At 34.8% G+C, this 26,513-nt stretch overlaps 4 protein-coding genes and 1 non-coding gene across 7 annotated transcripts; 3 read left to right on the plus strand and 2 right to left on the minus strand.

Moving 5' to 3' along the window:
- Positions 1-929: 929 nt before the first annotated feature.
- Positions 930-4,918, minus strand: LOC133315287 (probable serine/threonine-protein kinase WNK10). Its single transcript, XM_061516886.1, has 7 exons — positions 4,244-4,918; positions 3,750-3,787; positions 3,206-3,433; positions 2,885-3,105; positions 2,632-2,789; positions 2,130-2,532; positions 930-1,955 (listed from the first exon to the last, which is right to left on the minus strand). The coding sequence occupies exons 1-7, from the start codon at positions 4,355-4,357 to the stop codon at positions 1,096-1,098; spliced, it is 2,022 nt and encodes a 673-aa protein (XP_061372870.1). The 5' UTR covers positions 4,358-4,918; the 3' UTR covers positions 930-1,095.
- A 1,574-nt stretch (positions 4,919-6,492) lies between these two features.
- Positions 6,493-6,566, plus strand: TRNAV-AAC (transfer RNA valine (anticodon AAC)). Its single transcript has one exon. It is a non-coding gene; the product is annotated as a tRNA-Val (tRNA).
- Positions 6,567-6,644: 78 nt separating this feature from the next.
- Positions 6,645-18,101, plus strand: LOC133315285 (bifunctional fucokinase/fucose pyrophosphorylase). Of its 3 annotated transcripts, XM_061516884.1 has the most exons (8): positions 6,645-7,118; positions 7,280-7,526; positions 7,984-8,348; positions 9,709-9,835; positions 9,938-10,951; positions 11,725-12,458; positions 13,963-14,359; positions 17,967-18,101. In XM_061516884.1, exons 1-7 carry the CDS (start codon positions 6,774-6,776, stop codon positions 14,353-14,355), a joined length of 3,225 nt encoding a protein of 1,074 aa, XP_061372868.1. In that variant the 5' UTR covers positions 6,645-6,773; the 3' UTR covers positions 14,356-14,359; positions 17,967-18,101. The 3 variants fall into 3 exon arrangements, with proteins under 3 accessions (XP_061372868.1, XP_061372867.1, XP_061372869.1); XM_061516883.1 differs by lacking the exon at positions 17,967-18,101 and having other exon boundaries at positions 13,963-14,576; XM_061516885.1 differs by lacking the exons at positions 7,280-7,526; positions 17,967-18,101 and having other exon boundaries at positions 7,011-7,118; positions 13,963-14,576.
- On the plus strand, positions 15,620-18,834 carry LOC133315288 (protein LEAD-SENSITIVE 1-like). The gene is made up of 2 exons (XM_061516887.1): positions 15,620-15,809; positions 17,967-18,834. The coding sequence occupies exons 1-2, from the start codon at positions 15,716-15,718 to the stop codon at positions 18,644-18,646; spliced, it is 774 nt and encodes a 257-aa protein (XP_061372871.1). The 5' UTR covers positions 15,620-15,715; the 3' UTR covers positions 18,647-18,834.
- A 5,121-nt stretch (positions 18,835-23,955) lies between these two features.
- On the minus strand, positions 23,956-25,564 carry LOC133315310 (dof zinc finger protein DOF2.5-like). The gene is made up of 2 exons (XM_061516908.1): positions 25,426-25,564; positions 23,956-24,895 (listed from the first exon to the last, which is right to left on the minus strand). Exon 2 carries the CDS (start codon positions 24,869-24,871, stop codon positions 24,092-24,094), a length of 780 nt encoding a protein of 259 aa, XP_061372892.1. The 5' UTR covers positions 24,872-24,895; positions 25,426-25,564; the 3' UTR covers positions 23,956-24,091.
- Positions 25,565-26,513: the final 949 nt, after the last annotated feature.

Consider the following 26,513-nt stretch of genomic DNA (forward strand, 5'->3'; position numbering starts at 1 on the left):
CAATGCGAATGCCCGAAATTTTTTCGAATTCGCTTAATCTTTGAGTTAATTTTTTTTCTTTTCAAAATATCTTTATAGTTCTGAATTATCTTTCTAGTCTGTTATTATCTATTCTAACTTTTGCGGTTTGTTTTTTCTATGGCCTTATTCTCTAAGTTTCGTCTTATTATTTTAATATTGTTTATAAATTTATTAGTTATATATAGGTTAAAAACTGTTCATGTATTTCATATTCTCCTTTATTATATAACATGTGTATTTTATATTAAAATATATATATATTTAATATAAGAGATCAAAGAGGATAAGAACTAAGAAGTCCTTAAGAAAGTCAAAAAATAAATCGTAACAAAAGCAAAAAAAGTTAATTTGTTATAAAAAAATGTGCTTGTAGCATTATGTAAGTTTTCTTTCATGAATTTGAAATGAGTTATATTTAATGTCTTTTAAAAAAAATTGAGGATTAAATTGGATTTAAATTTAGGGGAGGGTTATATTTACAAACTTTTTTTTTACAAACTACACTGTATATTATAGGTAGTATACTGTGTGCTCAAATGTACTACCTCTAATATATAGTGTAGTTTGTAAAAGTTTATAAACAAAAAGTTTGTAAATATAACTTTTTCGTTAAATTTAATACCAAACTAATTAAATGATATCATAAAAAACTAATGGGATTGAGTCAGATGACTTTTTACCTTTCAAAAGTGGTTCAATTCAATCCGTGAATCACCCTAAAATGTGTCCGTCTGTGATGGTTTCTTGGAAGGTGCCTTGGCGGGGATATTCTGATTAGAACGTGATATTCTTGGGCATGGATTCATTGTTAATATATTGTTCGAAGAAAAAAAAAAAAGAAGAAAAAGAAAATAATGACCAAAGCACATAAATAGTTCGAGAATATATAGTTAATGAAATAGTAGTCTTCGAAGCATTAAATATATATTCATTGTACGGATAGTGGCTTCCACTAAAAAGAGCCGCATCCACTACACAAACACAAATCAAGTTTAATATCAACAAACTTTACATGAAGGAAACAACTTGGATAAGGGCAAAAAGTAGTTAACAAACAAACAAACAAACTCAAAATCAATGAAAAGCAAGTTTCTTCTTGGCTGTCCATCTCTTTCTGGTAGTTTCCAATGCCTCCAACTTCATTTTAGAAAGTTCTTGAAACCAATGTTGATACTGTGACTCAATTGCATCAAGTTCAATCTTTAGTTCAAGGTCAATGTCTTTGTCTGCTAAAGACACAGAAGAACAGCTGCTTATCAAGCTCATGATATTAGAGTGTGAGTTTTTTGAGAATTCATTTATCACAATGCCTTCACCATTGCAGTGTGTGATCTGCAATTTGAAGTCTTCAAAATATGTATCCCCAAGCTCCAGTTCCGAGGTGGACCAACTTAATCCTTTATAGCTCACATCCGCATCGGAATCGAGGCTGTTGTCATTTTTCATGCAAGCATCTTCAGTAACTATCTCAGAAGCTGCAGATTCTTGTGAATATTGATCTTCCAAGCTAGCCAAACTAGGAGAAGAATTATACTCACCCTCAAAGGTAGCATTATCAGCAACGTTAAACATGCAGCTCACCTCAGCTCTTGCAAAACCTTCTCTTTGAGAAATATTAAACCCAGAGAGGTTATCTTGATCATAAGCCAATTCAGAGGGAACACTAGTTAGGACAGAACCCCATGGACTTGGCATTATGGTTTGGCCATCTCCAAGTGTTGGAGAGCCACCACACAGACTTAATCCTCCACTTGAGGAATAATCAGATGAGGGCTTCCACCCAGGTAGAAGTTTCATTATCAAGTAATCAATAAGCTCAGCTATGAAGGCTACATCATGATCTGTCAACTCCAAATTTTCAACCATCTCTGCGGCAACAGAGACAGCAGTATCCGTCTCAAGGTAAAAGAGAAAATGTATATTCCTTACACGACCTGCAAGTAACATAAGCACTATATTATTGCCACATAGAAGATGAAAAGCAACATGGATGCATGTCAAAACTAGTTCAGATGTTGTTCACCACTTCCCAAACTCCACCGTATTCCCATGAAAAAGGGAAAAGAGAAGAAAAAATGTGAAGGAGGAAGAAAAGAGCATATACTCACCGCATAAATCAGCAATACGCAGGATCAATGATATTGAGTTATCATCATTTTTTATCCCCTTCAACCTAAACTCATTGTTCTTATATGTCCTCTGAACTTCAAGAAATGGACAATGTTGACTTCCCTGGCTTCTTTCAGCACAAGTACTGATAGAGATCTGTTTGTAGTCAGCATCTAGGTCCATAGATATATGACCAGACTTTGACAGATCTATAGCTTTTAGAGATTTACTAGGTAACTGTGAGGGATCAAGGATTGGATCCTTAGGACTCTCAACTTGCAGAAATGGGTCTTTAAGAAGCTCCTCTGCAGACAATCTCTCAGATGCTGGAACGAGACATTTCTTGATAAACTCTTTAATTTGGGGATCACTCACCCTTTTAAGGGATGCAGGTTCAATGCCCTGCAATGAAATGAATCAGAATATAGAATAAATATGAGTTCAGTAGTTCAAATAATAAGCATGCAATCAAAAGGATATACCAATTGTTTCTATACTTACAGAGGTAACTTTCTTATAGATTTGGGCTGGATTTGTACATTCACTGTACGGGTACTCAAAAGTAACCATCTCCAACATGCACATCCCAAAAGAATAGACATCAACGAGTTCATTGTATTCCTCTTCATATAGTTCTGGAGCCATAAACTCAGGCGTCCCTTTTACAATAGAAAAATGACAAACAGAGCCTAGTTCATTGTTCAGCATAGGTTTAGTATGATGAAAACATCAATTTCAAGGAATGTAATGTTACCAATAACACTTCGAGCAGTTGGTTGCTGCATGACAATTGCCAAACCAAGGTCTCCTATTTTAACTTTTCCATGGTTTCCATTTACAAAGATGTTGTCGCATTTCAAGTCTCTGTGAATAATAGGAGGCTTATGACTGTGAAGATAAACTAAGCCTTGAAGAATCTGTCTAGCCCAACCTTTAATGGCTTTCATGTCAACATATCTATGCTTCTTACGGTATCTGTTACGCCAAAGGAATAAAATAATTTCATATTTTCAAATTATGGCCAAACAGCATAAAAGGAAAGGGAGAAAACTGGAAATGATTCAAGAGGACATACTGCCTTAAATTTCCAGATGTGAATAGCTCAGTAATAATGTTAATAGTTTTCTTCTTATCATCAATCCAGGAATTAAAGAACTTTATGATATTTTCGTGTTTCAGAGACTTCAATAGATGAACTTCAGAATACAATTTTGCAAGATCATCAACTGACTGCAAGAGTTCATCAATCCGGACTTGGTTCCACGCAACTTCTATTCCATCAGTTTCATCAAAGCCCCTATAACTGCCAGAAAGAGAGACAGAGAAATGGATTAAACAGCCTGCTTTTACAACTGCAAGAATCTTTAAGTATTATTGGATAAAAGTTTTCAGAAAGAAATATTTAATGGAATAGAGCAAGTAAAATTCTGAATAAAACTAGAAGACTCCACCAACATCGACATCACCTTTGTCACAAACTTGTTGTGGTTTGCGGTCGATGAATCCAAATAAAAAAAAACAAGATATAAAACTAGAAGACTATGAACAAAATACAATGAAATAGAGATTTGGGAGGAGGGACTTTTAAAAAAAAAAAGATTTAAGTATGAGAATCATACACAGTCTTGAAAGCACCCTTGCCCAAGATCTCATTGTACTGTGGAAAAAAAGAAGAAGAAAAAAGTTAAAATAAAAAAAAATAAAGCATAAGTGAATCATAGAATAGAAATAGAATTTCCCACGGCCAACGGGAGCAGATTATAACTATTTTATAGCAATTCATTGGTATGCTTTAACAAAAGGAATATCTCCACAACAAGGATTATCTATATTATCAAATCTTGGGCATGAGACAGAAGTTCTATGATTGCTCATTAAGAATGATAATCAATAACACGTGTGGTTTATGAAGTAAAAGTTGAACATGGTTGGTTAATCTACCTTTCACAGCGCTGTATCAAGATAATTCTTACTTGCTCATTTTCACCCTAAGCTAGATTATAGTTTCAGCTTCAAAACTCAACACAATATTACATACAACACATCAGATAATCACCAAGCCTTTAGCAAATTGAACAAAAAACATTTAATAAGGATTGCATAAAGCACATACCCGAAGATACCGGCCAGTAGGATCTTTCTCTACAAAGTCCTCTTCGAAATCATAAGGTTCCCTTGTTATGAATCCATTGTCCACAGGCAATGCCAATACAGCACCAGAATCCATTCTGGGGCTGACAAACCAGAACCAAGGATTTTATTATTTTTATTTTATTTTTTTAAGGGTTTGATTTTTCGTTGTTATTCAAAAAACGAGGGGTCAAAGGTGTTGCTGGTCAACTCCAATTGGTATGAATGAACAACCACCCTCGGAGAAAGCTTGGGAATCAATGCTGAACAAGTCGAATGCCGATCGCAGCATGAATCGGCATTCGATGACAATGTTCGGAGGCAATGAACATAAATCCAAAACCCCACCTTCCATATCATAGCAAAAATTCATTCTCAAACAAAACCCAAAACAACCTTTCTCTCAAAATCCATTCTTTTTACCAGCCCAGGTACCGAAACCTGACAAAGAATCAAAATTTAACAGATGGGTGTCCCGTTAAACCATCTTCTAAGGGGGGGGAAAAGTTTTCTCTGAAAAAATTAAAAACAAAAAAATGAAAAAAAGGAGGAAACTAAGCAAGAGGGTTTGCTTGGTTGGTGATAGCTGATAAGAAAGAGAGAGAAAGAGGAAGTGATTCTTGGGGCGGAAGAGAAGGTGGGAACATACACTTGTATGGTAATCAGAGAACACTCTTTGTAGAGAGCTATGCTATTGGAAGAAAAAGAGAATAAGGAACACGTTGGTTAATTCAATTCGTTTGGAAATGGAAGTTCGGTAAGAACGCCAGGAAAGCTGAAATGAAAAGCCTGCAAAACGATGCCGTAGCATCAGTCAGGTCCCATTAGTGGTGAGAGAAGTTTGAGTAATCCACGTGAAATTATAGGCTCAAATCTTAATGTTACTATTATATTAAAAATAATAATCTCCTATTACACGATAAATATTAATATCCCTGAATTTATTTGTATAACATGAACTATAAAAAGATAAAATTTACATTAAGCTTTAGAATAAGAATGAAATCATTAGCCTTTTTATACGTATCATTTTTGTCTGTTAAAGCATATATGTCTTCATCATGCCATTAAACTTTAAAAGCTGTGATCACGAAGAATAACCTGAATTTAGTTTCGAATTATCATTAACTATTCTTATTAATCTAAATATTGCTTCGCCACTGTCCCTCACTCCCAATATTTTTATGGAAAAAAATTTCTTATTTGAAAGGAGATAATATCTCATACTCCTACACTAATAAAAAAGTGGATCTTATGAGTTTTTTTATTTTATTTTATTTTTTACAAATAGAAGAGCTCACAAATTTATTTGTATGACATGAAATAACTTATTTACTTTAACATGACTGGAAATAGGAAAATAAAGTGGATCTTATTAATCCGTTGTACCTACTACGAGCACTAAAATTTTCCCCCTACTTAGCATTCTATCAGCATCCATCTTTAAGCTCAACATCTCGTACATGAGTAAAATATAATTTGAAGATAACATAACTAGACTTGAAATAGGAAAATAAAGTTCTGACCATATAGTCTAGGACATCGTTTCAATTTTTAAACTTTAGCCACATTGGATTTCTGAAACATGACTACTATACTGTACTTTTTTTTTAACTTTAAAAAATCGATTTTATGATTTGAGGATATGAATTTTTTTAGATAAAAAAAAAAACCTAGCTTCTTCACATATGCAGACTCAAATATTATATTTTAATTCATGGTCAATGGCCTGATTGTTTAGGATTATTCTTAATGTCACCTGACAATAGAAATAAATAAATTTCAAGGATATATATTTATTCAAATAAATATATTTATTTACAGGCCTGATTTAATTCTTACCTTTTTATTTTATTTTATTTTCTTTCTCACTCTTTTTCTCGCCGTGCTTCCTCACTTCTTATGTGCGTCCACTTACCAACACTTCTTTTTTTTAAAATATTTCAATTAATTCATTACTTTGCAACTAATCTGATTTGGGGCGGGTCCAAGATTAAAGTTTTAAACTTCTCTCAAAAGTAGTACTGGAGAGATTCGAACACATGCTTTTACCCCCACCTGCTTAGCTCCCATACATCAACTGAAGTACCACCATTTGGTAAATTACCAACACTTCTTGATTTATGCAAGGAAGATCACTGGAACATTTTATTTTTTTATGCCAAACAAATTTGATTAATTTTAAAAAAATATTTACGGTAAAACTAAAAGTAACGTAAGCTACAGCAATGAGGTGTCGTGGTGTAGTTGGTTATCACGTCAGTCTAACACACTGAAGGTCTCCGGTTCGAACCCGGGCGACGCCATGTTTTTTTTTTTTTTTTCTGTCTCAATTGCTGGATGGAAAATGAATGGGAAAAAGAGAAAACAAAGGGACAATTATTGGTCTTGGTCGTCTTCTCTTTCTGACAGGTTCACACAATTTCTACTTCACTCTCTCTGTCTGCTCATGAAACAACAATTGCCAGAGAGCTGAGCTCCACACGTTGTCGGAAAAGTTTTAGTAGAAACACATGGAGACGACGACGACGACGACAAGGAGTACGAGGTATTCGAGGGCGAAACAGAAGGAGGAATTGGCTTCCCTTCTGCGGAAATCATGGTATCATCTAAGGTTGTCGGTTCGACACCCATCTAGGGTTCCCACATGGGATGCCATCGTCCTCACTGCTGCTAGCCCCGAACAAGCCCAATTGTACAATTGGCAACTCAACCGGGCCAAGCGTATGGGTCGGATCTCAAACTCCACTATCACCCTCGCCGTGCCTGACCCTCATGGCCACCGGATCGGCTCCGGAGCTGCCACTCTCAATGCCATCCATGCCCTCGCTCTCCATTTCCAACACATTGGCTCTCAGGTACTCAAAATTAAGGTTTATTTTTTGTATTCTTAGTTTTTAAGTTTCTTAACTTGTTATTAGTATTATTGATTTAAAAGTACGTTAAACATTAACGATGTGACATTCCCCCCCATAATTGTGTTTTTCTATTGTAAATGATTCGTCCACTGTTTTTACAGGAGTCAACTACCACAAATGGCAGTGATGTTTCTCTTCTGACAATAGTTAACTTGATTGCCAAAAAGCATGTACTATTGCTGCATGCTGGAGGTGATTCAAAAAGGGTTCCATGGGCAAACCCTATGGGGAAAGTATTCCTGCCCCTTCCTTACTTGGCAGCAGATGAGCCAGATGGGCCAGTTCCCCTGCTTTTTGATCATATACTTGCTATTGCTTCTTGTGCAAGACAAGCTTTTGGAAATGAAGGTTTTTTTTTTTTTTTTTTTTTTTTTTTTTTTAATACATAGGTTTTTTCTTTATATATACTGTGATTCAACTTAAATTTGTCCTCCTTTTGTATGTGATAAAACATCACTTGTAGTGTTTTAAATGTCGAAACTTTTAAGGGTATCGTGTATTTTATATTCCTTCGATGTTCGCATGACAGGACTTTTTTAAGCATCTGATATCCAAGTTGTATCAGTTAAGTTTTAATGTTCACCACTTCTATTCTTTGTCTGCATCCTAATATGCATGTCTAAGGGGATTCTTTATTTATATATGTATTTTTATTTTCAGTATGAAATTGGCGATAATATTTATTTTAACCAAAAATTGTGTAACAGTTTCATTGCTCTCTGTCAAATGGATTTATTTGCGAAATTTTTCTCTGGTGCTATATTGGGTTTGGTGTTTTCATACAGAATTCTTTCAATCTTCCCAGGTGGAATGTTGACCATGACTGGTGATGTTCTTCCATGTTTTGATGCATCTGTAATGACTCTTCCTGAGGACACTTCGTGCATCATCACTGTTCCAATCACCCTTGATGTTGCTTCAAACCACGGAGTAATTGTTGCAGCTAAAACTGAGCATTCAACTCAAAATTATGCAGTCAGTTTAGTAGATAATCTACTACAGAAACCTACCCTAGAAGAGCTAGTTAAAAACAATGCAGTTCTAGTTGATGGTAGAGCACTTCTTGACACTGGAATAATAGCAGTTAGAGGCAAGGCATGGTTGGAGCTTGTTACGCTTGCGTGTTCCTGTCAGCTAATGATTTCAGAGCTCCTGAAGAGCAGAAAGGAGGTATACTACATTGTTTGGTATTAACATATTATTTGGCTGGTTCCACAGATGGAAAGGAAAGGAAAGTAATGGATAAATATATTCTTCGTTATGCTTTGGGATATAGGGAAAGAAAACAAATTAATAGAAACTAAATTGATTTTATTTAAAAAAAATAATTCTGTAGTTATTTCTGCCACCCTAACTAGTTTGGAATAAAGGTGATGTAGATGATGATGAATTATGGAGTCATTTGTATTTTAGAATTATGTTATAATTGAATCATGTGTCATTTTTAAAGTATAACTATTTATTGAGGTCAAGAATGCCATTTAATGTAAAAAAAAAGTGCGGGTATATATATATATATATATTTATGTTGGACCTAATATCTGCTGCAGTGGCTTCCTTCAAAATGTGTCCACTTATGGACAAAGTGGAATATGTTGAGATATATAAAACTATTAATGTAGCCTCCCAATAGCTTAAGCTTTTGGGTTGAATTGGTTCTTTACATGGTATCAGAGCCTCGGTGCACCGGGGTTCGATCCTCACCACCCCCCACTTTCTTTCTAGTGGAATTTCTTTCTTTGCACAGATAAGTGGGCCTGTGCTTTGTCCACCCTTGCTCAGTGGACTCTCATGTGAGGGGGCGTGTTGAGATGAGATATAGATAAAACCAAATGTAGCCTCACCCAACAGCTTAAGTTTTTGGGTTGAATTGGTTCTTTACAGAATATTTTTGGGACCGGTACTGTAACAGAAAGAGGAAGATGCTCTTCCATAGGCTGCTTCCCTTCCATTGCACAGTTCCATTCTACTAAACAAATCATAAATTTTTATGTTATGAATACACCAAGGACTCCTTCTGTATGTTCCATTGCCAACCATTTCTTTGTCTAGCTTGCTCTGACCTCTGAGTGCTCCCAGAAGTTATGTTTAGTAAAACATCATTGTAAAATAAACAAACGCACTGTTATCAAGAGACCTCTATTCATTGCTTTAACTAACTATATTTACTGTGTACTTGCAGCTACTTTGGTTCAGCACCATGCATGCAATAAAAGGCTTTCTCTCCAATTTAACAAAATTTTACTCATTGGTTATTTAAATATATACATTTTTTTTTATTGTGTTTCTCCATTCTTATAGTTTGCTCAATCTCACTTTTCCTTCTTTCTGACTTGATTAGTTGACTACTATTCATTTTGTCAATATTTCTTCTAATCACCGGTACATTACAACTAATAGAACCAATTTAGTGTTATTTAAATAGTTATGAAGTCTGCGGATTTTTTTCTACTGAAGCATTCAATGCTTTTATTCATTTGTAGAACAATGAAAGTATTTTATCTAAGAATAAATGCTTTTTGTTGTGCAGATGAGTTTATATGAAGATCTGGTTGCTGCCTGGGTACCTGCAAAGCATGAGTGGTTGAGAAAGCGCCCTTTGGGTGAAGAATTAGTCAATAAATTGGGAAAGCAGAAGATGTTTAGCTACTGTGCCTGTATGTAAAGCCTAATTGCAATTGTATCTGTTATCTGCTTCATTCCTTTTATTTTATCTATCTATATAAAAATTTATTCTTTCATATATCATTCCATTACAGATGATCTGTTGTTCTTGCACTTTGGGACCTCAAATGAAGTTTTAGATCACCTCAGTGGTGTTGGTTCAGAACTGGTTGGTAGAAGACACCTGTGTTCTATTCCAGCAACCACTGAATCTGACATTACAGCATCTGCTATTATTCTTTCTAGTAAAATTGCACCTGGCGTCTCAATTGGAGAAGATTCTCTCATATATGATTCATCTATTTCTGGTGGAATACATATTGGCTCCCTATGTATAGTGGTTGGAGTCAACATCTCTCCGGATGATTATATAAGCGATGAAGATTCAATCAAGTTCATGCTTCCAGATCGACATTGCCTTTGGGAGGTTCCCTTGGTAGGAAGTAGTGAGCGCGTCCTAGTATATTGTGGACTTCATGATAACCCCAAAAGTTCCCTTTCTAGAGATGGTACATTTTGTGGGAAACCCTGGAAGAAAGTTTTACGTGATATAGGTATTCTAGAAAGTGACTTATGGGGATCATCAGGCACTGATGAAAAGTGTTTATGGAATTCGAAAATATTCCCCATACTTCCTTATGGTCAAATGCTTAAGGTTGCAATGTGGTTGATGGGCTTAGCTAAACAAAAATCTGAATATATGCTTTCTTTGTGGAAATCTTCTCGACACATCAGTCTGGAGGAATTGCATAGATCAATTGATTTCTCACTAATGTGCATAGGTTCTAGTAACCATCAAGCTGATCTTGCAACAGGAATTGCGAAAGCTTGCATTACCTATGGAATGCTAGGGCGCAATTTGTCTCAATTATGTGAAGAAATTCTGCAAAAGGAGGGTTCTGGAGTTGAAATAGCTAAGGATTTCCTTGCTATGTGTCCAAAAGTTCGGGAGCAAAACTCTAATGTACTTCCCAAAAGCCGGGCATACCAGGTGCAAGTTGATCTTCTTCGAGCTTGCAATGATGAAAGGACAGCATGTGAGTTGGAGCACAAAGTTTGGGCTGCTGTGGCTGATGAAACTGCTTCAGCAGTAAGGTTTGGATTTAAAGGTACATGATTTACTCATGCCCCAAGATGCTGTATTCATGAAACAAATTTTGCAAACTGTTCAATGCAACTTACATTCATTTTATTCATTTTTTATTTTATTTTTTGAGGGAGAAGCAGGGAGGAATTTTGGTACATCTTTGATGACTTGACTTTTGCTTGAGTTAATTGAGAAAACGTAAAGGATTTGTCTCAAACTTAGGATAATCTATCTAGAGAAATGCTTATGAGCAAGCAATGCTAAATTATATTCAGAATAAGGATTATTTGCTTTCAACAGGCTAGTTTTAACTTTTAAGGCATAATGAATTGCACATTTTCTCTTTCATGTGCTTATTAGCATAAGTAGTACAAAACTATAAACTACCTGTTGGCATCAAAATAATGAATAAAAATATAAAGTATGGCAGTTATTTAAAAGAAATTAATATTAAGGTTAAACTGTTGAAAACCCAATTCTTCTATGAAGATAAACTAGTGAGATGTTGGGAATAGCATCTATATGTGATTTATGGTGGGTAGTAGTAGTTTCTCAAAGTATTATCTCTCAAAATACAGGAGTAGAGAATATCATATCTAGGATTAATACTATTTGGGAGTCATTTGACACCAAAAGAGTGGTTACAAATTGCTATGTGAGTTTTTCTTATAAATCATAGATATAAATTCTCTATTCCTGTATTTGAAAAACTAGACAATAGCTTCTTAATTCTTGTTAAAAATTAGGAAAATGAATTATCTGAACTCTGAAGCTGAATTCAGTCTTTTTCTGTAGAACATTTATCAGAGTCTCCTGGTAGCCTCTCCTGTCAGGAGTACCAGAATAATCACAATGATGGCTGCATTCATCGGTCTTTCCATCCTAGAAGTGCAAAAGTAGAATTACCAGTTCGTGTAGATTTTGTTGGGGGTTGGAGCGATACCCCTCCATGGAGCATTGAGCGTGCTGGATGTGTTCTGAATATGGCAATAAGCTTGGAAGGTTCTCCTCCGATTGGCACCATCATAGAGACAACTAAAACAACAGGAGTATTAATTACTGATGACACAGACAACCAGTTATATATTGAAGATTATACATCTATTTGTGCACCATTTGACGGAGATGATCCATTTCGTTTGGTCAAATCTGCATTACTTGTGACTGGTATTATTCATGATAACTTACTTGTAGATATGGGCATGCACATCAAGACATGGGCCAATGTCCCCCGTGGTAGTGGATTGGGTACTTCTAGTATCTTAGCTGCTGCAGTAGTGAAAGGGCTTCTTCAGGTAATTGATGGGGATGACAGCACTGAGAATGTTGCTAGACTTGTTTTGGTGCTAGAACAACTCATGGGTACAGGAGGTGGCTGGCAGGACCAAATTGGGGGTTTGTACCCAGGGATTAAATGTACTTCAAGCTTTCCTGGAATTCCATTGCGGCTTCAAGTTGTCCCCCTGTTAGCTTCGCCTCAGTTGATTTCCGAGTTGCAGCAACGGCTTCTTGTGGTATTTACTGGTCAAGTAAGTATTAGTTTGTTTATATAAATATGCATTTTGTGTTCCTGCACAGAGAACTCTGCAATAAAGGAGAGAGACACTTTTTAGTGTTATTTGTCTTATTCAATTGCCTAAAATCTTGTAGTACGTTGATCTTGCAAATAATGATCTTTGAGTAACTGTTTTTCTGGTAGAAAGCTTTCGGTGTCAACATACTGTTAACATTATATGCATGTGAGTTTCCCTTTTTTTTGTTACATCAAATTTACTTCATAGATTAGAGAAATAAAGTTGTTACCTTGTGACCTAATGGTCATTGATTCTACTCATGGAAATAGCTTTTTTGCTCACAGAACTGGGTACATGTGACCCTCCCCAAAGCCCTCAATAGAGAGAGTGTTGAGATATATAGTCCCACATTGATTGGATGGGCAACTAATATGGCCTTTATAAGGCCTTGGACACTCCCACCCTTTGAGCTAGCTTTTGGGGTGGTGTATCTCAAGGTTCTTTACATGGTATCAAAGCCTCGCCGCTCCCCACTTTCTCTTGTGGCGTTTCTTAGCACAAGTTATTGGGTGAGGCTACATTAATGGTTTTATATATCTCAACACGCCCCCTCACACAAGAGCCCATTGGGCTTGAAGAGTGGACAATGCAACAGGCCTGGGCCTACCTGTGCGAAGAAAGAAATTCCACTTGAAAGAAAGTGGGGGGCGGTGAGGATCGAACCCGGGACACGAGGCTCTGATACCATGTAAAGAACCAATTCAACCCAAAAGCTTAAGTTATTGGGCTCTTGTGTGAGGGGGCGTGTTGAGATATATAGTCCCACATTGGTTGTATGTGCAACTAATGTGGAGTTTATAAGGCCTTGGACACTCCCACCCCTTGAGCTAGCTTTTGGGGTGGTGACCTCAAGGTTCTTAACATGGTATCAGAGTCTCACCGTCCCTCACTTTAAAGTGGAATTAAAATAAAAAAGCACAAAAAGGTAAACCAAAAATTGGGCCTATGCAATTCCACGCTTCTAGCCTAAAGGGCTCTTGCGTGAGGGGGCGTGTTGAGATATATAGTCCCACATTGATTGGATGGGCAACTAATATGGCCTTTATAAGGCCTTGGACACTCCCACCCTTTGAGCTAGCTTTTGGGGTGGTGTATCCCAAGGTTCTTTACAGAGAGCATCATAGTCTAGGCCACCCTTTTATCAAATTTATGGATTAAACTTCTGTGCTCTTTCCGTGTTGTGTACTAGCTTCCCAAGAATCCACCCGGCCCCCTTTTTTTTTCTCTGTTATTTGCTTTTGTTTAAAAACCTTTTTTTACCTGATGTACTGGAACAAAAAGCAGGAGTATTAGACAAGTAACAACAACAGTTTTCTAGACTAAAGTTTCAGGAGATGATATGTTATTTCTGTTTTATTTCATTTTGTCTTATCATTTTGTAGCTAATGCTCCACTTCAATTAATTCATCATCTTTTATAATTAACTTTGATTTTAATTGCATATTGAATTGTTTTGTAGGTTCGACTTGCAAATAAGGTGCTGCAAAAGGTGGTCATTAGATATCTCCGCCGGGATAACCTTCTCGTATCCAGTATCAAGCGCCTTGTTGAACTGGCAAAGGTTGGGAGAGAAGCTTTGATGAACTGTAACGTAGATGAACTTGGCGAGATAATGTTGGAGGCTTGGAGATTGCATCAGGAGCTTGACCCTTATTGCAGTAATGAGTCTGTTGACAAGTTATTTTCTTTTGCTAGTCCATACTGCTGTGGCTACAAGCTGGTTGGAGCTGGTGGTGGGGGCTTTGCTCTGTTACTTGCCAAAGACACACAGCGTGCCAAGGAACTGAGAAAGAAGCTAGAAGATGAGAAACATTTTGAAGTGAAAATCTATGATTGGCAGATATTTCTATAATATGGTATGAATACCAATTTCTTGTCATTATGAGTTGTATTATTGTTCATTAAATTTATTTTACTATTCTTTATTTGTATATTTAGTGTTCATAGGAATTCTTGGAATATCATTCAGGCGAGTTTCAGTCTGAAAAACACACAGAAATAGCTGCTTGAATTTTTGGTCATGACAAGGCCAATCATATGTTTGGTCTGATGACCTTTCGAAGTCATATTCTGACCTCTTGAATTTTCACATAGTAAAATTTGAAATGTATCCTCTTGATTATTTTGATTGCTCCTTTACGAGATAGATGCAAAAGCAAACATCTAATATCAATGATAAGCTAATTTATGTGCCAAGCTAATCAAACAATTTTGTTAGAGGCTAATGCTTACCCATTTTTATATTTAAAAAATAAATAAAAATAAAACAATGATAACTTGGACAAGCATGCTCGTGAAGGGTGCAAACTCGCATGAAATTTTGTTTCCTGGGAACTGGGAAGGAATAAGATTTACATGCTTGATCTTGATGAGATGAACGGTGAATGAAAGGTGATGTGCCTGTTGGGCACTCTTCAAAAAATCCATGGAAAATCGCACCTGAGATAAATTAATCACTAGCTATAATACTTATACGTTCTTATACATATCCATTAAAAATCATGATTTCTGCCACACATTAGATGCAAGAGAGAGTGATTTGTGATAATCGCTTTTAATTTTCCACATCTTATCCCTTTATATATATATATATATATATATATATATATATATATATATATATGATTATTTGCTTTTCAAAAGCGATGACGTGAAAAAGAAGGGTCCAATAAAGGATGAAAAGTGAGAAGACTAAATTATTGAAAGGGTATAACTTGTTAATGTGGCAAAGAATCCAAAGAAACTTCGTCCCCACTGCCAAAATAACCATTATATGTTCTTATAGTCTTTCCCGGGTCAACTGTGAGAAGAAGAGCCAAAGGGAAGTAGCGACTGGGTCATCATTATTAATCACCGTCCATTCATCCATCCATCAATCATGATTGATGATCATCGTCGCTATCAAGTGTGTGACATAGAAACAAAATTTTTAATAAAATTTATTTAGCAATTGGGTTGGTTGAAAGTCGTTGATCAGAAGAAGCTTTGGTAAGCTTAGCATGTATTGCCACGCTACAATGTTTGATTTTTAGTTAATTTTCATAGGATAAATAATAATAATAATAATAACAGTAAAGTATTCATCATGTTGATGAATAATGATGTATGTGGGGCCGAGTTCAATATAAGCAAAAGTCGCACTCTTTGGGTGTAGCAGAAGCTGACTGAGACTGAGACACACACACACACACACAGAGAAGAGAGAGAGAGAGATGGGTTTGCTTTCGAACAGAGTGGAGAGAGATGAGATCAAGCCTGGCGACCACATCTACACCTACAGAGCTGTTTTCACATACTCTCATCACGGTCTCCCTCTTTCTCCTCAAAATCAATTTTCATTTTTTTTTTAATTCAACATTTTTATTTTTTAACAATGTGGGTTCTGTTTTTATTTATTTATTTCCGCCATTGGGTTTTCTGTATCGCCTCCTGCATTTTTTTTTAATTTGTAATTTATTTGCAGAATTATGAAAAGTGGGTGGATTATGTTGTTGTTCAAGGATGCTCCCCCCTCTGCCACGGGGAAAGTATTTTTTTGTTTTGTCAATTCAATTTGGGTTTTCGTAATTTAATGAAAAATTGCTCTTTTTTTACTTTCGATTGATGGGTGTTGGAGAGGAATTCTTTTCTTTTTTCAACTTGTGTGTGAAAATGTGATATTTGCTGGGTCCCGTGAAGCTTTTGTTTCTCCAACTCGCCTTGTTGTCCTTGTGGTTTGATTTTGGTTTTCTTATCTTCCTTGTAATTTTCCTTTACCTGCTAGTATATGGATTCTAATTCTTTATTTATTTATAAATATATAAAATGTATATCCTGCTAACATTGGCACAATAAAGATCTTGAGCTAAGCTTTATGTTTAGAGGCATTGCAGTTATTATGTAACTTTTCGTATGATGTCATTCGGGTTTTGGAGCAGAATATATTTGGGATTGGGTATATCATATGACCAAATTTATGAGCAATTAATCATTGTTGGACTGGGAGTTGTCTACGATTCAATTGATTAGGTTTTAAGCATTCTCTGTACTTAATTGCAATTTTCTGCTTAGTTCTAACTTCTCAGCAGAAGTGGCATGTAAGGAAATAAAGTAATTTTTGTTCTCTTTTTCTTTGTTGAAGTGAGGGGAAGCAACTGCTCAAGTAAATCAAGATTGATTGTTTGAACACATATGATCGATGAGATTTGACTATGCATGAAATGATCATTTGTAGATATTCATACTGACTGACTGATTAATTTCTGAAGGAAGTCATCTAATCCAGATTCCACTTTAATTTTTCTAATTTTATTCCTTTGGGACAAACGCCCTTCCTGGAGCTATAAAAGTAACAATACTAATTTACGTAATCATCCTTGCAAATTCTATAAATAGATATAGTTCAATGAAACCATATAGTGGTTTTCGACAATGAACTTATGTTTCAGGGGCCATGACTCTGAAATTTGAAGTGTAATGATTGAGGCATGACGGCATTATAAGTATATGCATTTAGTTGTCTTTTTTCCCTCAGTTTCTTAACGTTGTTGGTTGTTGGTGGGTTAGCCCTGTCCATCATTGTGGTCATTTTTTTATATACCAATAGCTGTTGCAAATAGAAGTTGTAGTGGCTATCAATCTGTTAGCAGGGTATAAAAGAAAATCTTCTTTGTCTGATGGATGCTTGGATTCATTGTGAAATTCTTTAGTATTTATCTGTTCAAATGTGGATTCTTTTAGTATATTATTGGTAAAGGTTTTAGCTACATTTAGGACCTTATTCTATGTATTCATTATTTTGTCTCTTTTCATAGATTTACGCCGCTTATTTTTAAGCTTTCAAGCTAGATGATGCAGCTGAATAACTAGGGAATCTATTTTGCCATGAAGATGATTACAAATCATTAATTTTGCTGCTTTAGGAAATTCATACCAAATCACTATATAATGAACCATGCCAATTATATCAGCCATCTAATCTTTTAATGTTAGTGTTAGCTGTTCTCCCATCTCAAATTCCTAAGGCTTCGTGTAAATGGTCATGCATATAGCTACTACACAATGAAAGAATGACTCACTGGAAAGAGAGCTGTCCTGTTCTTTCTTACTCACTGATAACAACCAGCCTCATTGTGGGCAATTCACCATTCTGTTTGCATCATTTGTAACACATTTCATTATTTATACTGTCTCGGTTTATACTGCATTAATTATATTTTAGCTTTCCGTAGCTTAAATTCCTGAGACCTCCCTGCTGCTTTCTAGTCCTTACAGCCATGGGGAAGATGCAAATGTTATTCCACCATCACCTGATGTAAGATGACATTGTTTTGTAATATCAGCCTTTTCTGCAAAAGTTTGCCACATATTCGAGTTCATATGGGCATGATCTAAAATGTCTAACTAAATTTAGAATGGCCTTAGAAAATCTTGTATGTTGAATCATGCTTAAATCTAAGTTAGACTGAATCTAAAACCATGCAGGCATTTTTGTTGGGGGAAGCAAGGTTGTACATTTCATACCTGAGAGAAAATTAAAGTCAATCACAGAGACATCTTCGAACTTGGATGATCCGACATCAAGCCCATGTCCAATCTTTCCTGATTGTGGATTCAGGCAGCCAGATAGTGGTGTAGTTCTTTCTTGCTTAGACTGCTTCCTTCGAAAGGGGTCTCTCTACTGTTTTGAGTATGGGGTTTCACCATCAGTTTTTCTTACCAGAATAAGAGGTGGTACATGCACTACCGCATTATCTGACCCACCAGAGACTGTTATCCATCGAGCAATGTATCTTCTTCAAAATGGCTTCGGTAACTATGATGTTTTTCAAAACAATTGTGAGGATTTTGCCTTGTACTGCAAAACTGGTCTTCTGATAATGGACGAGAATGGGGTTGGAAGAAGTGGTCAGGCTTCTTCTGTTGTTGGTGCTCCATTGGCTGCAATGCTTTCTTCTCCATTGAAGTTGTTGATGCCAAGTCCTGTTGGTGTGGCTACTGTAACAGCAGGAATGTACTGCATGAGCAGGTATGCAACTGATATAGGTGTCAGAAGTGATGTCATCAAGGTTGGAGTGGAAGACTTGGCTGTGAACCTTGGATGGACTTGTCCTAACGAGGAGGTACCTGAAGATGAAACTTCACACAGACAGATTACCAGATAATTTAGCATTCATCCTTATGCACATGAGACTGCTGCATGTGTCATTGTTAGTTGATCGCAGATGTGGCCTTCATCATTCTTAGATCTTCTGGACTAGTACTATGTAAGACTCAATGGGTTTCTTTCTTCTTCTTTTTGTTTCCTTGCCATAATTGGTGCATGTCTAGTTATTCAAGTTGTGCAAGGGATGGAATGACAATAATATTTGTAGTATTTACTAATAAAGTATCATCTGGTGTTTTCCTTTGAGATAATTTTCCTTTTGAATTCCCTGAACGCAACATTCTACCTTCAATAGTGATTGAACCATTTTTCTGTACAGCATACAAAATCACGTTGACTTATATGTTTGCTATTTTTTAATCATGTTTGGGTACATTATTAAAAGTGTTTTGTCGATAATAAAGATGTTAATTATTTTCTGTGATATGGGAACACGTTTATTTTATGGACAATTAATCGTGTTTTATTTGTAATCCAGTACTTCGAAGTGTTTGTAAATGTATGGATTGGTTATATTTCCGTTGAAGTCAGCACATGTTGACTTCACTAAAAACTGAATAAATTAGGAACACAAACAAGCGAACGATAGCTATCGTTACTTATTGGCGCTTTACATCTATCTTTTTAAAAAAAAAAAAAAAAAAAAAAATTGATAAAATAAAATTTTATCTAATCTGGAAAACGGTGGAATCAATTGTTCAGTTAAATTGGCTGGGATTATGGTGCAAATGTTGTATGGTTTATTAAAATTTTAAGACAGTAATATCATGTTAAAATAAAAAGATGATTTTTAAGCAATGCTTTTAATTTTGAAACTGTTCGCCATCCCAGAACGATTGAAGGTGAACGTATTTTATTTCTTATGTTAAAGCTAGTACATAGACGTGAATATTATAGAATTCACTTGATAAAATGATTCGTAACTTAAAAAAAAGTCTTAAGGCAATTCTTAAAAGTTAAAACTTAGATTAAAATATATTTTAATTTTGTTCTTATAGAAAAAATAATTTAATTCATATACATAATTGTTTGTAATTTGATTCTCATCGTTTATTGTTATTATCCATTGGAACTATAACACAGCGAAGTATAATAATTAAATTTAAAATAAAAGTCACATAGGATTTGGAAACATAATTTCATTTGATTTCTATATTACATAATAATTTTATGTTATAATGAGAATACTAATTATGTTTGTAGGAAAAAATGTTTGTCCTATTAAATAACACAACTTGTCATTTCACTCTCACAAAGAAGTGGAATCCACACTTTTATTTTTTCTGTCCACTCTCTCTTCTCAATAATTTATCTATTTCTCTCCCTTAAAATCACAACTTTACATCTCTTTAAATGACACACGTTTTTTTCATATAGGTAATACTTAAATTAGATAGATAATTTAGGGCTTCTTTTTTTTCACGTCACATTAGGTAACATCTCTGGTGCTATAGACATAACAAATGGTGTGATCCACCACTTGTTAAACAAAAATCAAAAACGATAACACGAATTTTGTTATCTTATCACGTAAGAAAGTTATCTCTTATTGCACGAGGAAATAATTTTTCATAATTTAAAATAGATAATCCGTAAATTTGAATAGGGCAGCGTAGGGATGTGTCAACTGTACCTGGAAGCGGCGCTGCCGGTGGATGTGAACAAGAACCCGGAGTGGTTCACTTACCTACATTCTCATTCGCATCCTCTTCTTCTTCTGGCTACTTTTCCTATTCCTCTTGTACTTTGATTAGTGCCTTGGAACTGGAATTTGAGCCTGCGTTGACATTGGACTATTAAATAGTGCACATTTTAAAAAGAATTGCATATCATGCATATTTCATACAAAAATGAAAGAATAATATTGTTTGGTACGTAATTGTAAGTTGCATATTATATCATACAAAAACGGGATGGCAAAATTGGAACATACATAGATATGCAAAAGAAAAAAGATAAAACTAACTGTAATTAAATTGTATAAATTATATAAATATGAAGTAACGCATGTATAATATTAGTCAATTTAAATGTATAGTACTTGCACGTACGGAAGGTGAAACTCACAAAAACAGAGATGTGTCATCTGATAAAAGTAAAGAAAAGAGAGAAAGGCGGGAAAAAAGAATGGTATCGTTAATTCATGAATATAAATTACACTCTTTTACTTTTGGTTTATTAAAATAAAAATTTTAAATTTGATCATAAATTACAGTTTACCTTATTGTTTGTCTTTTAATTAAATATTGACTTAGCACTATTAAATACTTTAAAATAGGAAGGTTATATTATTCATTTGTAGTAGTTAAAATAACATATATATATATATATATATATATATATATATGGGTTTTATAATTCTCATGTTGAAGGAGAATTAAAATCTCATGTTGTAAAGATAAAAAGCATATGAGACTCATGTATTAGAAAAAATTATATATAGGACCCATGTCAGCATGGAAATCGAAGGGTGTGTAGAAAAATTATAATTTTCATGTTAAATGAGAATTATAAAACTATATATATATATATATATATATATATATATATATATATATATATATATAAAGGGTATATACTTCTTATGCAATATAAGAATATTCGTTTTTAAATAAGCATGTAATTCAATAAGAAATTTTCTTACCTGTCCAATTTTAATGAATCAAGATAACCATTCGATCCAATATCTCTTCATGCTACACTCACACCCTTTTGCGTGCTAATATATATATATATATTTCTTCAGCTACTTTAAATAAGTTTATCTTCAGTCGCCCCCTTATAACTATATATATATATATATATATATATATATATATATATATATATATATTAGAAAAACCTATGAGTTGCATATCATATAGTCAAATTAAAAAGGAAAAAAAATAGGAATATGGGATGGGATGGGATAATTTTAATTCATTTTAAATAATTAAAAAAAAAACTGAAATCCTTTTATTATATTTATTTCTATTTGATCCATTATTATATTTGTAACCAAACATACCCTTGTTTTAACTCCCTTTACACATTAGGGGTGTCAAAACGGGTTGACACGACACGAATACATCAACACTAACACGACACGAATTTTTATTCGTATCAAAATCTTCAACACTGACACTACACGAATTTTTTGCGGGTTGACACGACACAAATAACATGCAAAATAGAAGTTAAAATAGTAATTGACAAAAAAATGATTGAAATTAAAAAAAATTAAAATAATAATAAAAAATTAAAAATAAAATAATTTTAAAAAATTACGGGTCGACACGAACACGACACGACACGAATTTTTTACGTGTCATTTTTTCCAACACGAACACGACACGAATTTTTTTGCAGATCAATCAAAACACGAATTTTCGTGTCGTTTCGTGGGTCGACCCACGTGTCAAAACCTATATTGACACCCCTATTACACATTATAGCCATCTCCAAGCTGAAAGTACCTTGGTAATGAGGCTCGGAGCTTTGTTCCTCCCGCTTTTACCATTTGCTATATGATGCTGTGAGGGTTTCTTTTTCGAGATATATATATTTGGTACGTATACCAACTTTAAAAGTGAATCGGCTCTCAATATCCCAACAAGCTTAAGATCTTTGAGCTGACTACGAGACTAATCCTTAATCGAGGTTTAGTCACATTTAAAGCTCCTTAATCGCCCCTCCTCAAAAATATATTTAGTTAGAATCTAACTCAAGTTCTCTTCCCACTCTACTCAACTTGTGTTGCCAATTGAGCTATATTTCTTGAATTCTTTTTCGAGACATTCTAGTCCTTTATTCTCTTTGTTTGTTGGGCGTTTATCGCCAGAATCCTGGTACACAAGTGAGAAATTAATTATATACTACCAAATTTTAACCGTTGATTTCCGCCAATCTAACAGTTATAATTTATTCGGTCACATTTATTAATTAGTTACTACCTTTATTCGGTTATAAAGAGAAATGTTATAGTTACTATTTTTTTTCTTACTTGTTACTACCAAATCTTAACTGTTTATTTTCGCCAATCTATTGATTATAACCGTTAGATTGACGAAAAACAACGGTTCAGATTTTATAATAACAAGTAATAAGAAAAAAAGGTAATAACTATAATCTCTCTCATAAAAGTATTACGAAAATATTCTGAAAATATTTTCCACAAACGCGCTCACCTTTGAAAAGGAGATTAACTATTAGTTTTAGGAAAATGATACATGTAACAAATTATACAGTTCTAAAATATGTTAACGATGTGGAAAGAACATTTTGATTTTCAAAGATATTCATTCATACCCCCTAAGGAAAAGAAAATGCTAATTAGGAGACTAGGGCAACACAAAAGAAAGAAAAGGTGTTTTGTCTGCCAATTGAACTTACTCGAAGTGAAAAATACAAAGATAATGGCAACAAAATAATAGTTAATTAATCGTCGACATGTGAAGGCATTGACCTGGCCAGGTGAAGAAGGAAAGGAAATGCTTTCCACTTTGCCAAGGGAATGTTTGTGGGGTCCCACTAAAATGGGGAAAGAAGGTGGGGTATTCAGAATTTTTTGTAATCTTTGCACATAATTAAATGTATAGAGGGTGATGGATGATGACGTAGGAAATCATCACTCGTGGAATTGAGGATATGTAACGACGAGTCCTCCTATTAAAATAAACAGCAAGTGGGTGACCATTGTATTAGGTTAGTGTTTGGTTGGGGGCAGGTAATCCAGTTTTCAAGATTTGCCCAATTTGTTAAAATATGTATATGACAGCTTGCTGTTCAAATACATGCTCTTATTAACATTATGGTTTACTATTCTAGCTTGCATTACAATTTACAAGTGTGTGTGACGTACGTCCTCCTCAGCCTTGTTTCTCCTTTTTCAGTTATATATCTTTTTCCTATTATTCTTCCCAATAATTCCACCAAGTGCTTTCATAGTTGGAAGAATCTCGGGTGTGATAATATAGATATCAATCAAAGCTGACACAACCCACTAATTTTTGCACAGACACATACATAGAAAGGAAAGGAAAGAGCACAAATTAAGCACCCAACCAATATATATATATTTGAGTCTTTCCTTAACATTAAAAGTCATTTGGACCAAATCTTTGAAAGCATACATCAATAAAGGTGATCGATCTACTTCTGACAGAAGTATTCATGAATACAGGTTGCATGACTTTGGGCAAAAGCAGGCCCTATATTCACCTCTTCATCTATCTCTAAATACAAAAACAACCAAGATGAGTTGTAAAATCCTTACATTGCTCCAATAGCAAATGTAGTGTATGCAAAACCAAAGTAACCATATGTATCCTATTGTTAGTTCTTAAAAACTTCAAACAAATTATAATGACCCATTTAAAAGGATAAAAATAGGGTAGATAAAGAAAATTAATAATGCAGGTTCTCAATTTCCTTGTTCTCCAATTACGTACTTTACTTTATTTCCTTACCATGATGACCCTCCATTAATCATTCCAGTCCAATATCCAGTTGAATTTCCTTGTTCTTTATTGTGTTCCACTTCAACACCTGCAGAAAGCTGCTTCATGTCTCCAAAAGGGAACAAAACCCTCCCACCATTCTCTTGTACCCCATATGATCCATTTCCAAGCCCATCAATTGAAAAACCAAGGTTTGGTTTAATTTCTTGCATGGGAAACCCAGATGGGTAAATAGCATTATTTGAACTTGACATCAAGGAATTAGGAAAATAAGGATTCAAACCCCTAGAACTAGAAGCCATGTTAGACTGAAGTATCTCAACTGCTGAGAGAGAAGTAGGAACAGAAGAAGAGCTATGGTCAAGTTTGGGCATCTCAACATATTGAGACATGCCATGATACTTCTCCATATCTGGGAAAGCCAAATTAAGATCGTGGCCTCTTTGCATTTTAGGGTTTTGGGAACAAATAGTTGAGACTGAGAGGCTTGGTGGATTTAAGTCTGGAACCTTTGGTGAAGCTGTTGACAATGATGATGATGATGATGATGAAGTCATGATGACCTTCTTGTTCTTCCTGGAACCACCTCCAACGGGAACGTTTCTGAGAGACCCACCTTCAGTCCAATACCTTCTGCAAGTCTTGCAGAAATATCTAGGTTGTGTGAGGCTATAGTTGTTGTAATAACAGAACTTGGTGTTGGTTGAATTGCACCTTGGACAGTTCAATTGTTCTTGTGGTCTGGCCTTTTTCTCTAACACTGAATTGAGACCTATCCCTTCCATGGCTCTCACAGGTCCAACCTCCTCCTAATTAGAAAACCCAAAAGAGATAGAGAGGAAAGCAATAATTACATAATTGTTCATATGTGACAAGAACCTGAGCCGGTAATTTCAAGTTTACATAAGTCAAAAAACAAGGTAGCTAAAATAACAAACACTCCTTCTTTTTATGCTTTTCGACAACAATTATCACATGAGCAAAAAGGTAAAGAAGAGGAAAAGTAAAAGCAGTAGCAGTGCTTTTGTATTTAGGATCTGATCATAACTTTTATTGGTAGAAAAAAAGAGAAGATAGAGAACATCATCTCCTTGATATAGCTAGAAGATTAAAAAGATACAAATAATTCTTAAATCTAGTGGAACTTCATATTTATGTCAGCTTTAATTTAAACAAGCCAAAACTCAGAACAAATAGCTCGGAATTTTTGCATCAAGGAAAAGACATAAGAAAAAATCGAACCCCACCTTTGGCAACTGAGTGGCAGCCATGAATTCAGACAAGAAAAGAAAGAGAAAAGCAACGGATGACTTCAGAGAGAGAGAGAGAGAGAACTCACCTTGTTTGTCTGCAGCTGCTCCTTAGTGCAAGAAAGAATGTTTTAGTTCGTTTGTGGAGTGGCTTTATCTGTTGGCTTACTTTATGAACGATGCAAAGGAAAAAGAAAGAGAAAGTTAGAGAAGAGAAATGTATCTGTTTTGACTATACTTGCAATATCTCTTCATTAAGTATGTTTTAGCCTTTATGTTATTTTTGTTTGAGTTAACTCAATCTTAATTATTTTGAGGTGAGTTGGTTTTTTTTGATATCCTCGTAAGCTTTAATTTTTTGAGTTAGCTATTAGATTATTCGGAACGGGGACGAGTCAAAGATAAAGATATTTAAAACCTCTCAAAAGTGATATATATCGAACCGAGACCCTTTCATTTTCAATTAGTCAGCTTCTTTGCTACAAATTCATCCAAACGGCCCTTAATTTATTTTACTTATCGTTTTGGTCTGCTTTTATTTTGTGTGGTGGAATTAATAATGAGTATATGTACTATGGACTTGGGGTGGCTTTTCTTTTTTTAATGATATAGACTCTTTGCTAATGTTTCACTTGTCAAACCTTCTTTTTCTCTAATCAAGGACAATCAATTATGAGAAATTATTCTTTACGTTTATGAAAGAGGTTGTATTTGAATGGTTTGATTCTTGCCTTTAACCGTATGCTTTTGCTGCAAAAAAATATTTCCCCATGTTTTTTAGCAGTTACATATACTAGCTAGGGTTTGCTTACAAAGTAATCAAACACATTCAATTCTCTTCTATAATGATTCGTCTCCTTCATTTTTCTTATATTTGTGCTATACCTTGTAAACAGTTTGTGTTAAGAGAAATTTCCAAATGCTTTGATGGTGACTGACCAGATGACTTCTCAACCTGGGCATGCAGCTAAAATGTGCTGAAACCATAATTGATAGCTCAAATTAACCACCAGTTAAGCATTAGGGTGGCCATAATTAACAACCTTGCTAGAAGAGTGAAACACTTGATGTAATTTATTATTTATTAAATATAATCTTTTTCAAGGGAAAGGATATTGTAACAACTAAGTTGTGTTACTATCAAGTTACTACCAATCAATCTCACCGTTAGATTGAT

The sequence above is a fragment of the Gastrolobium bilobum genome, unplaced genomic scaffold (assembly GCF_033153095.1).
Source record: "Gastrolobium bilobum isolate Gb01-03AN ecotype WA unplaced genomic scaffold, APGP_CSIRO_Gbil_v1 utg1030, whole genome shotgun sequence".
Classification (NCBI taxonomy): domain Eukaryota; kingdom Viridiplantae; phylum Streptophyta; class Magnoliopsida; order Fabales; family Fabaceae; genus Gastrolobium; species Gastrolobium bilobum.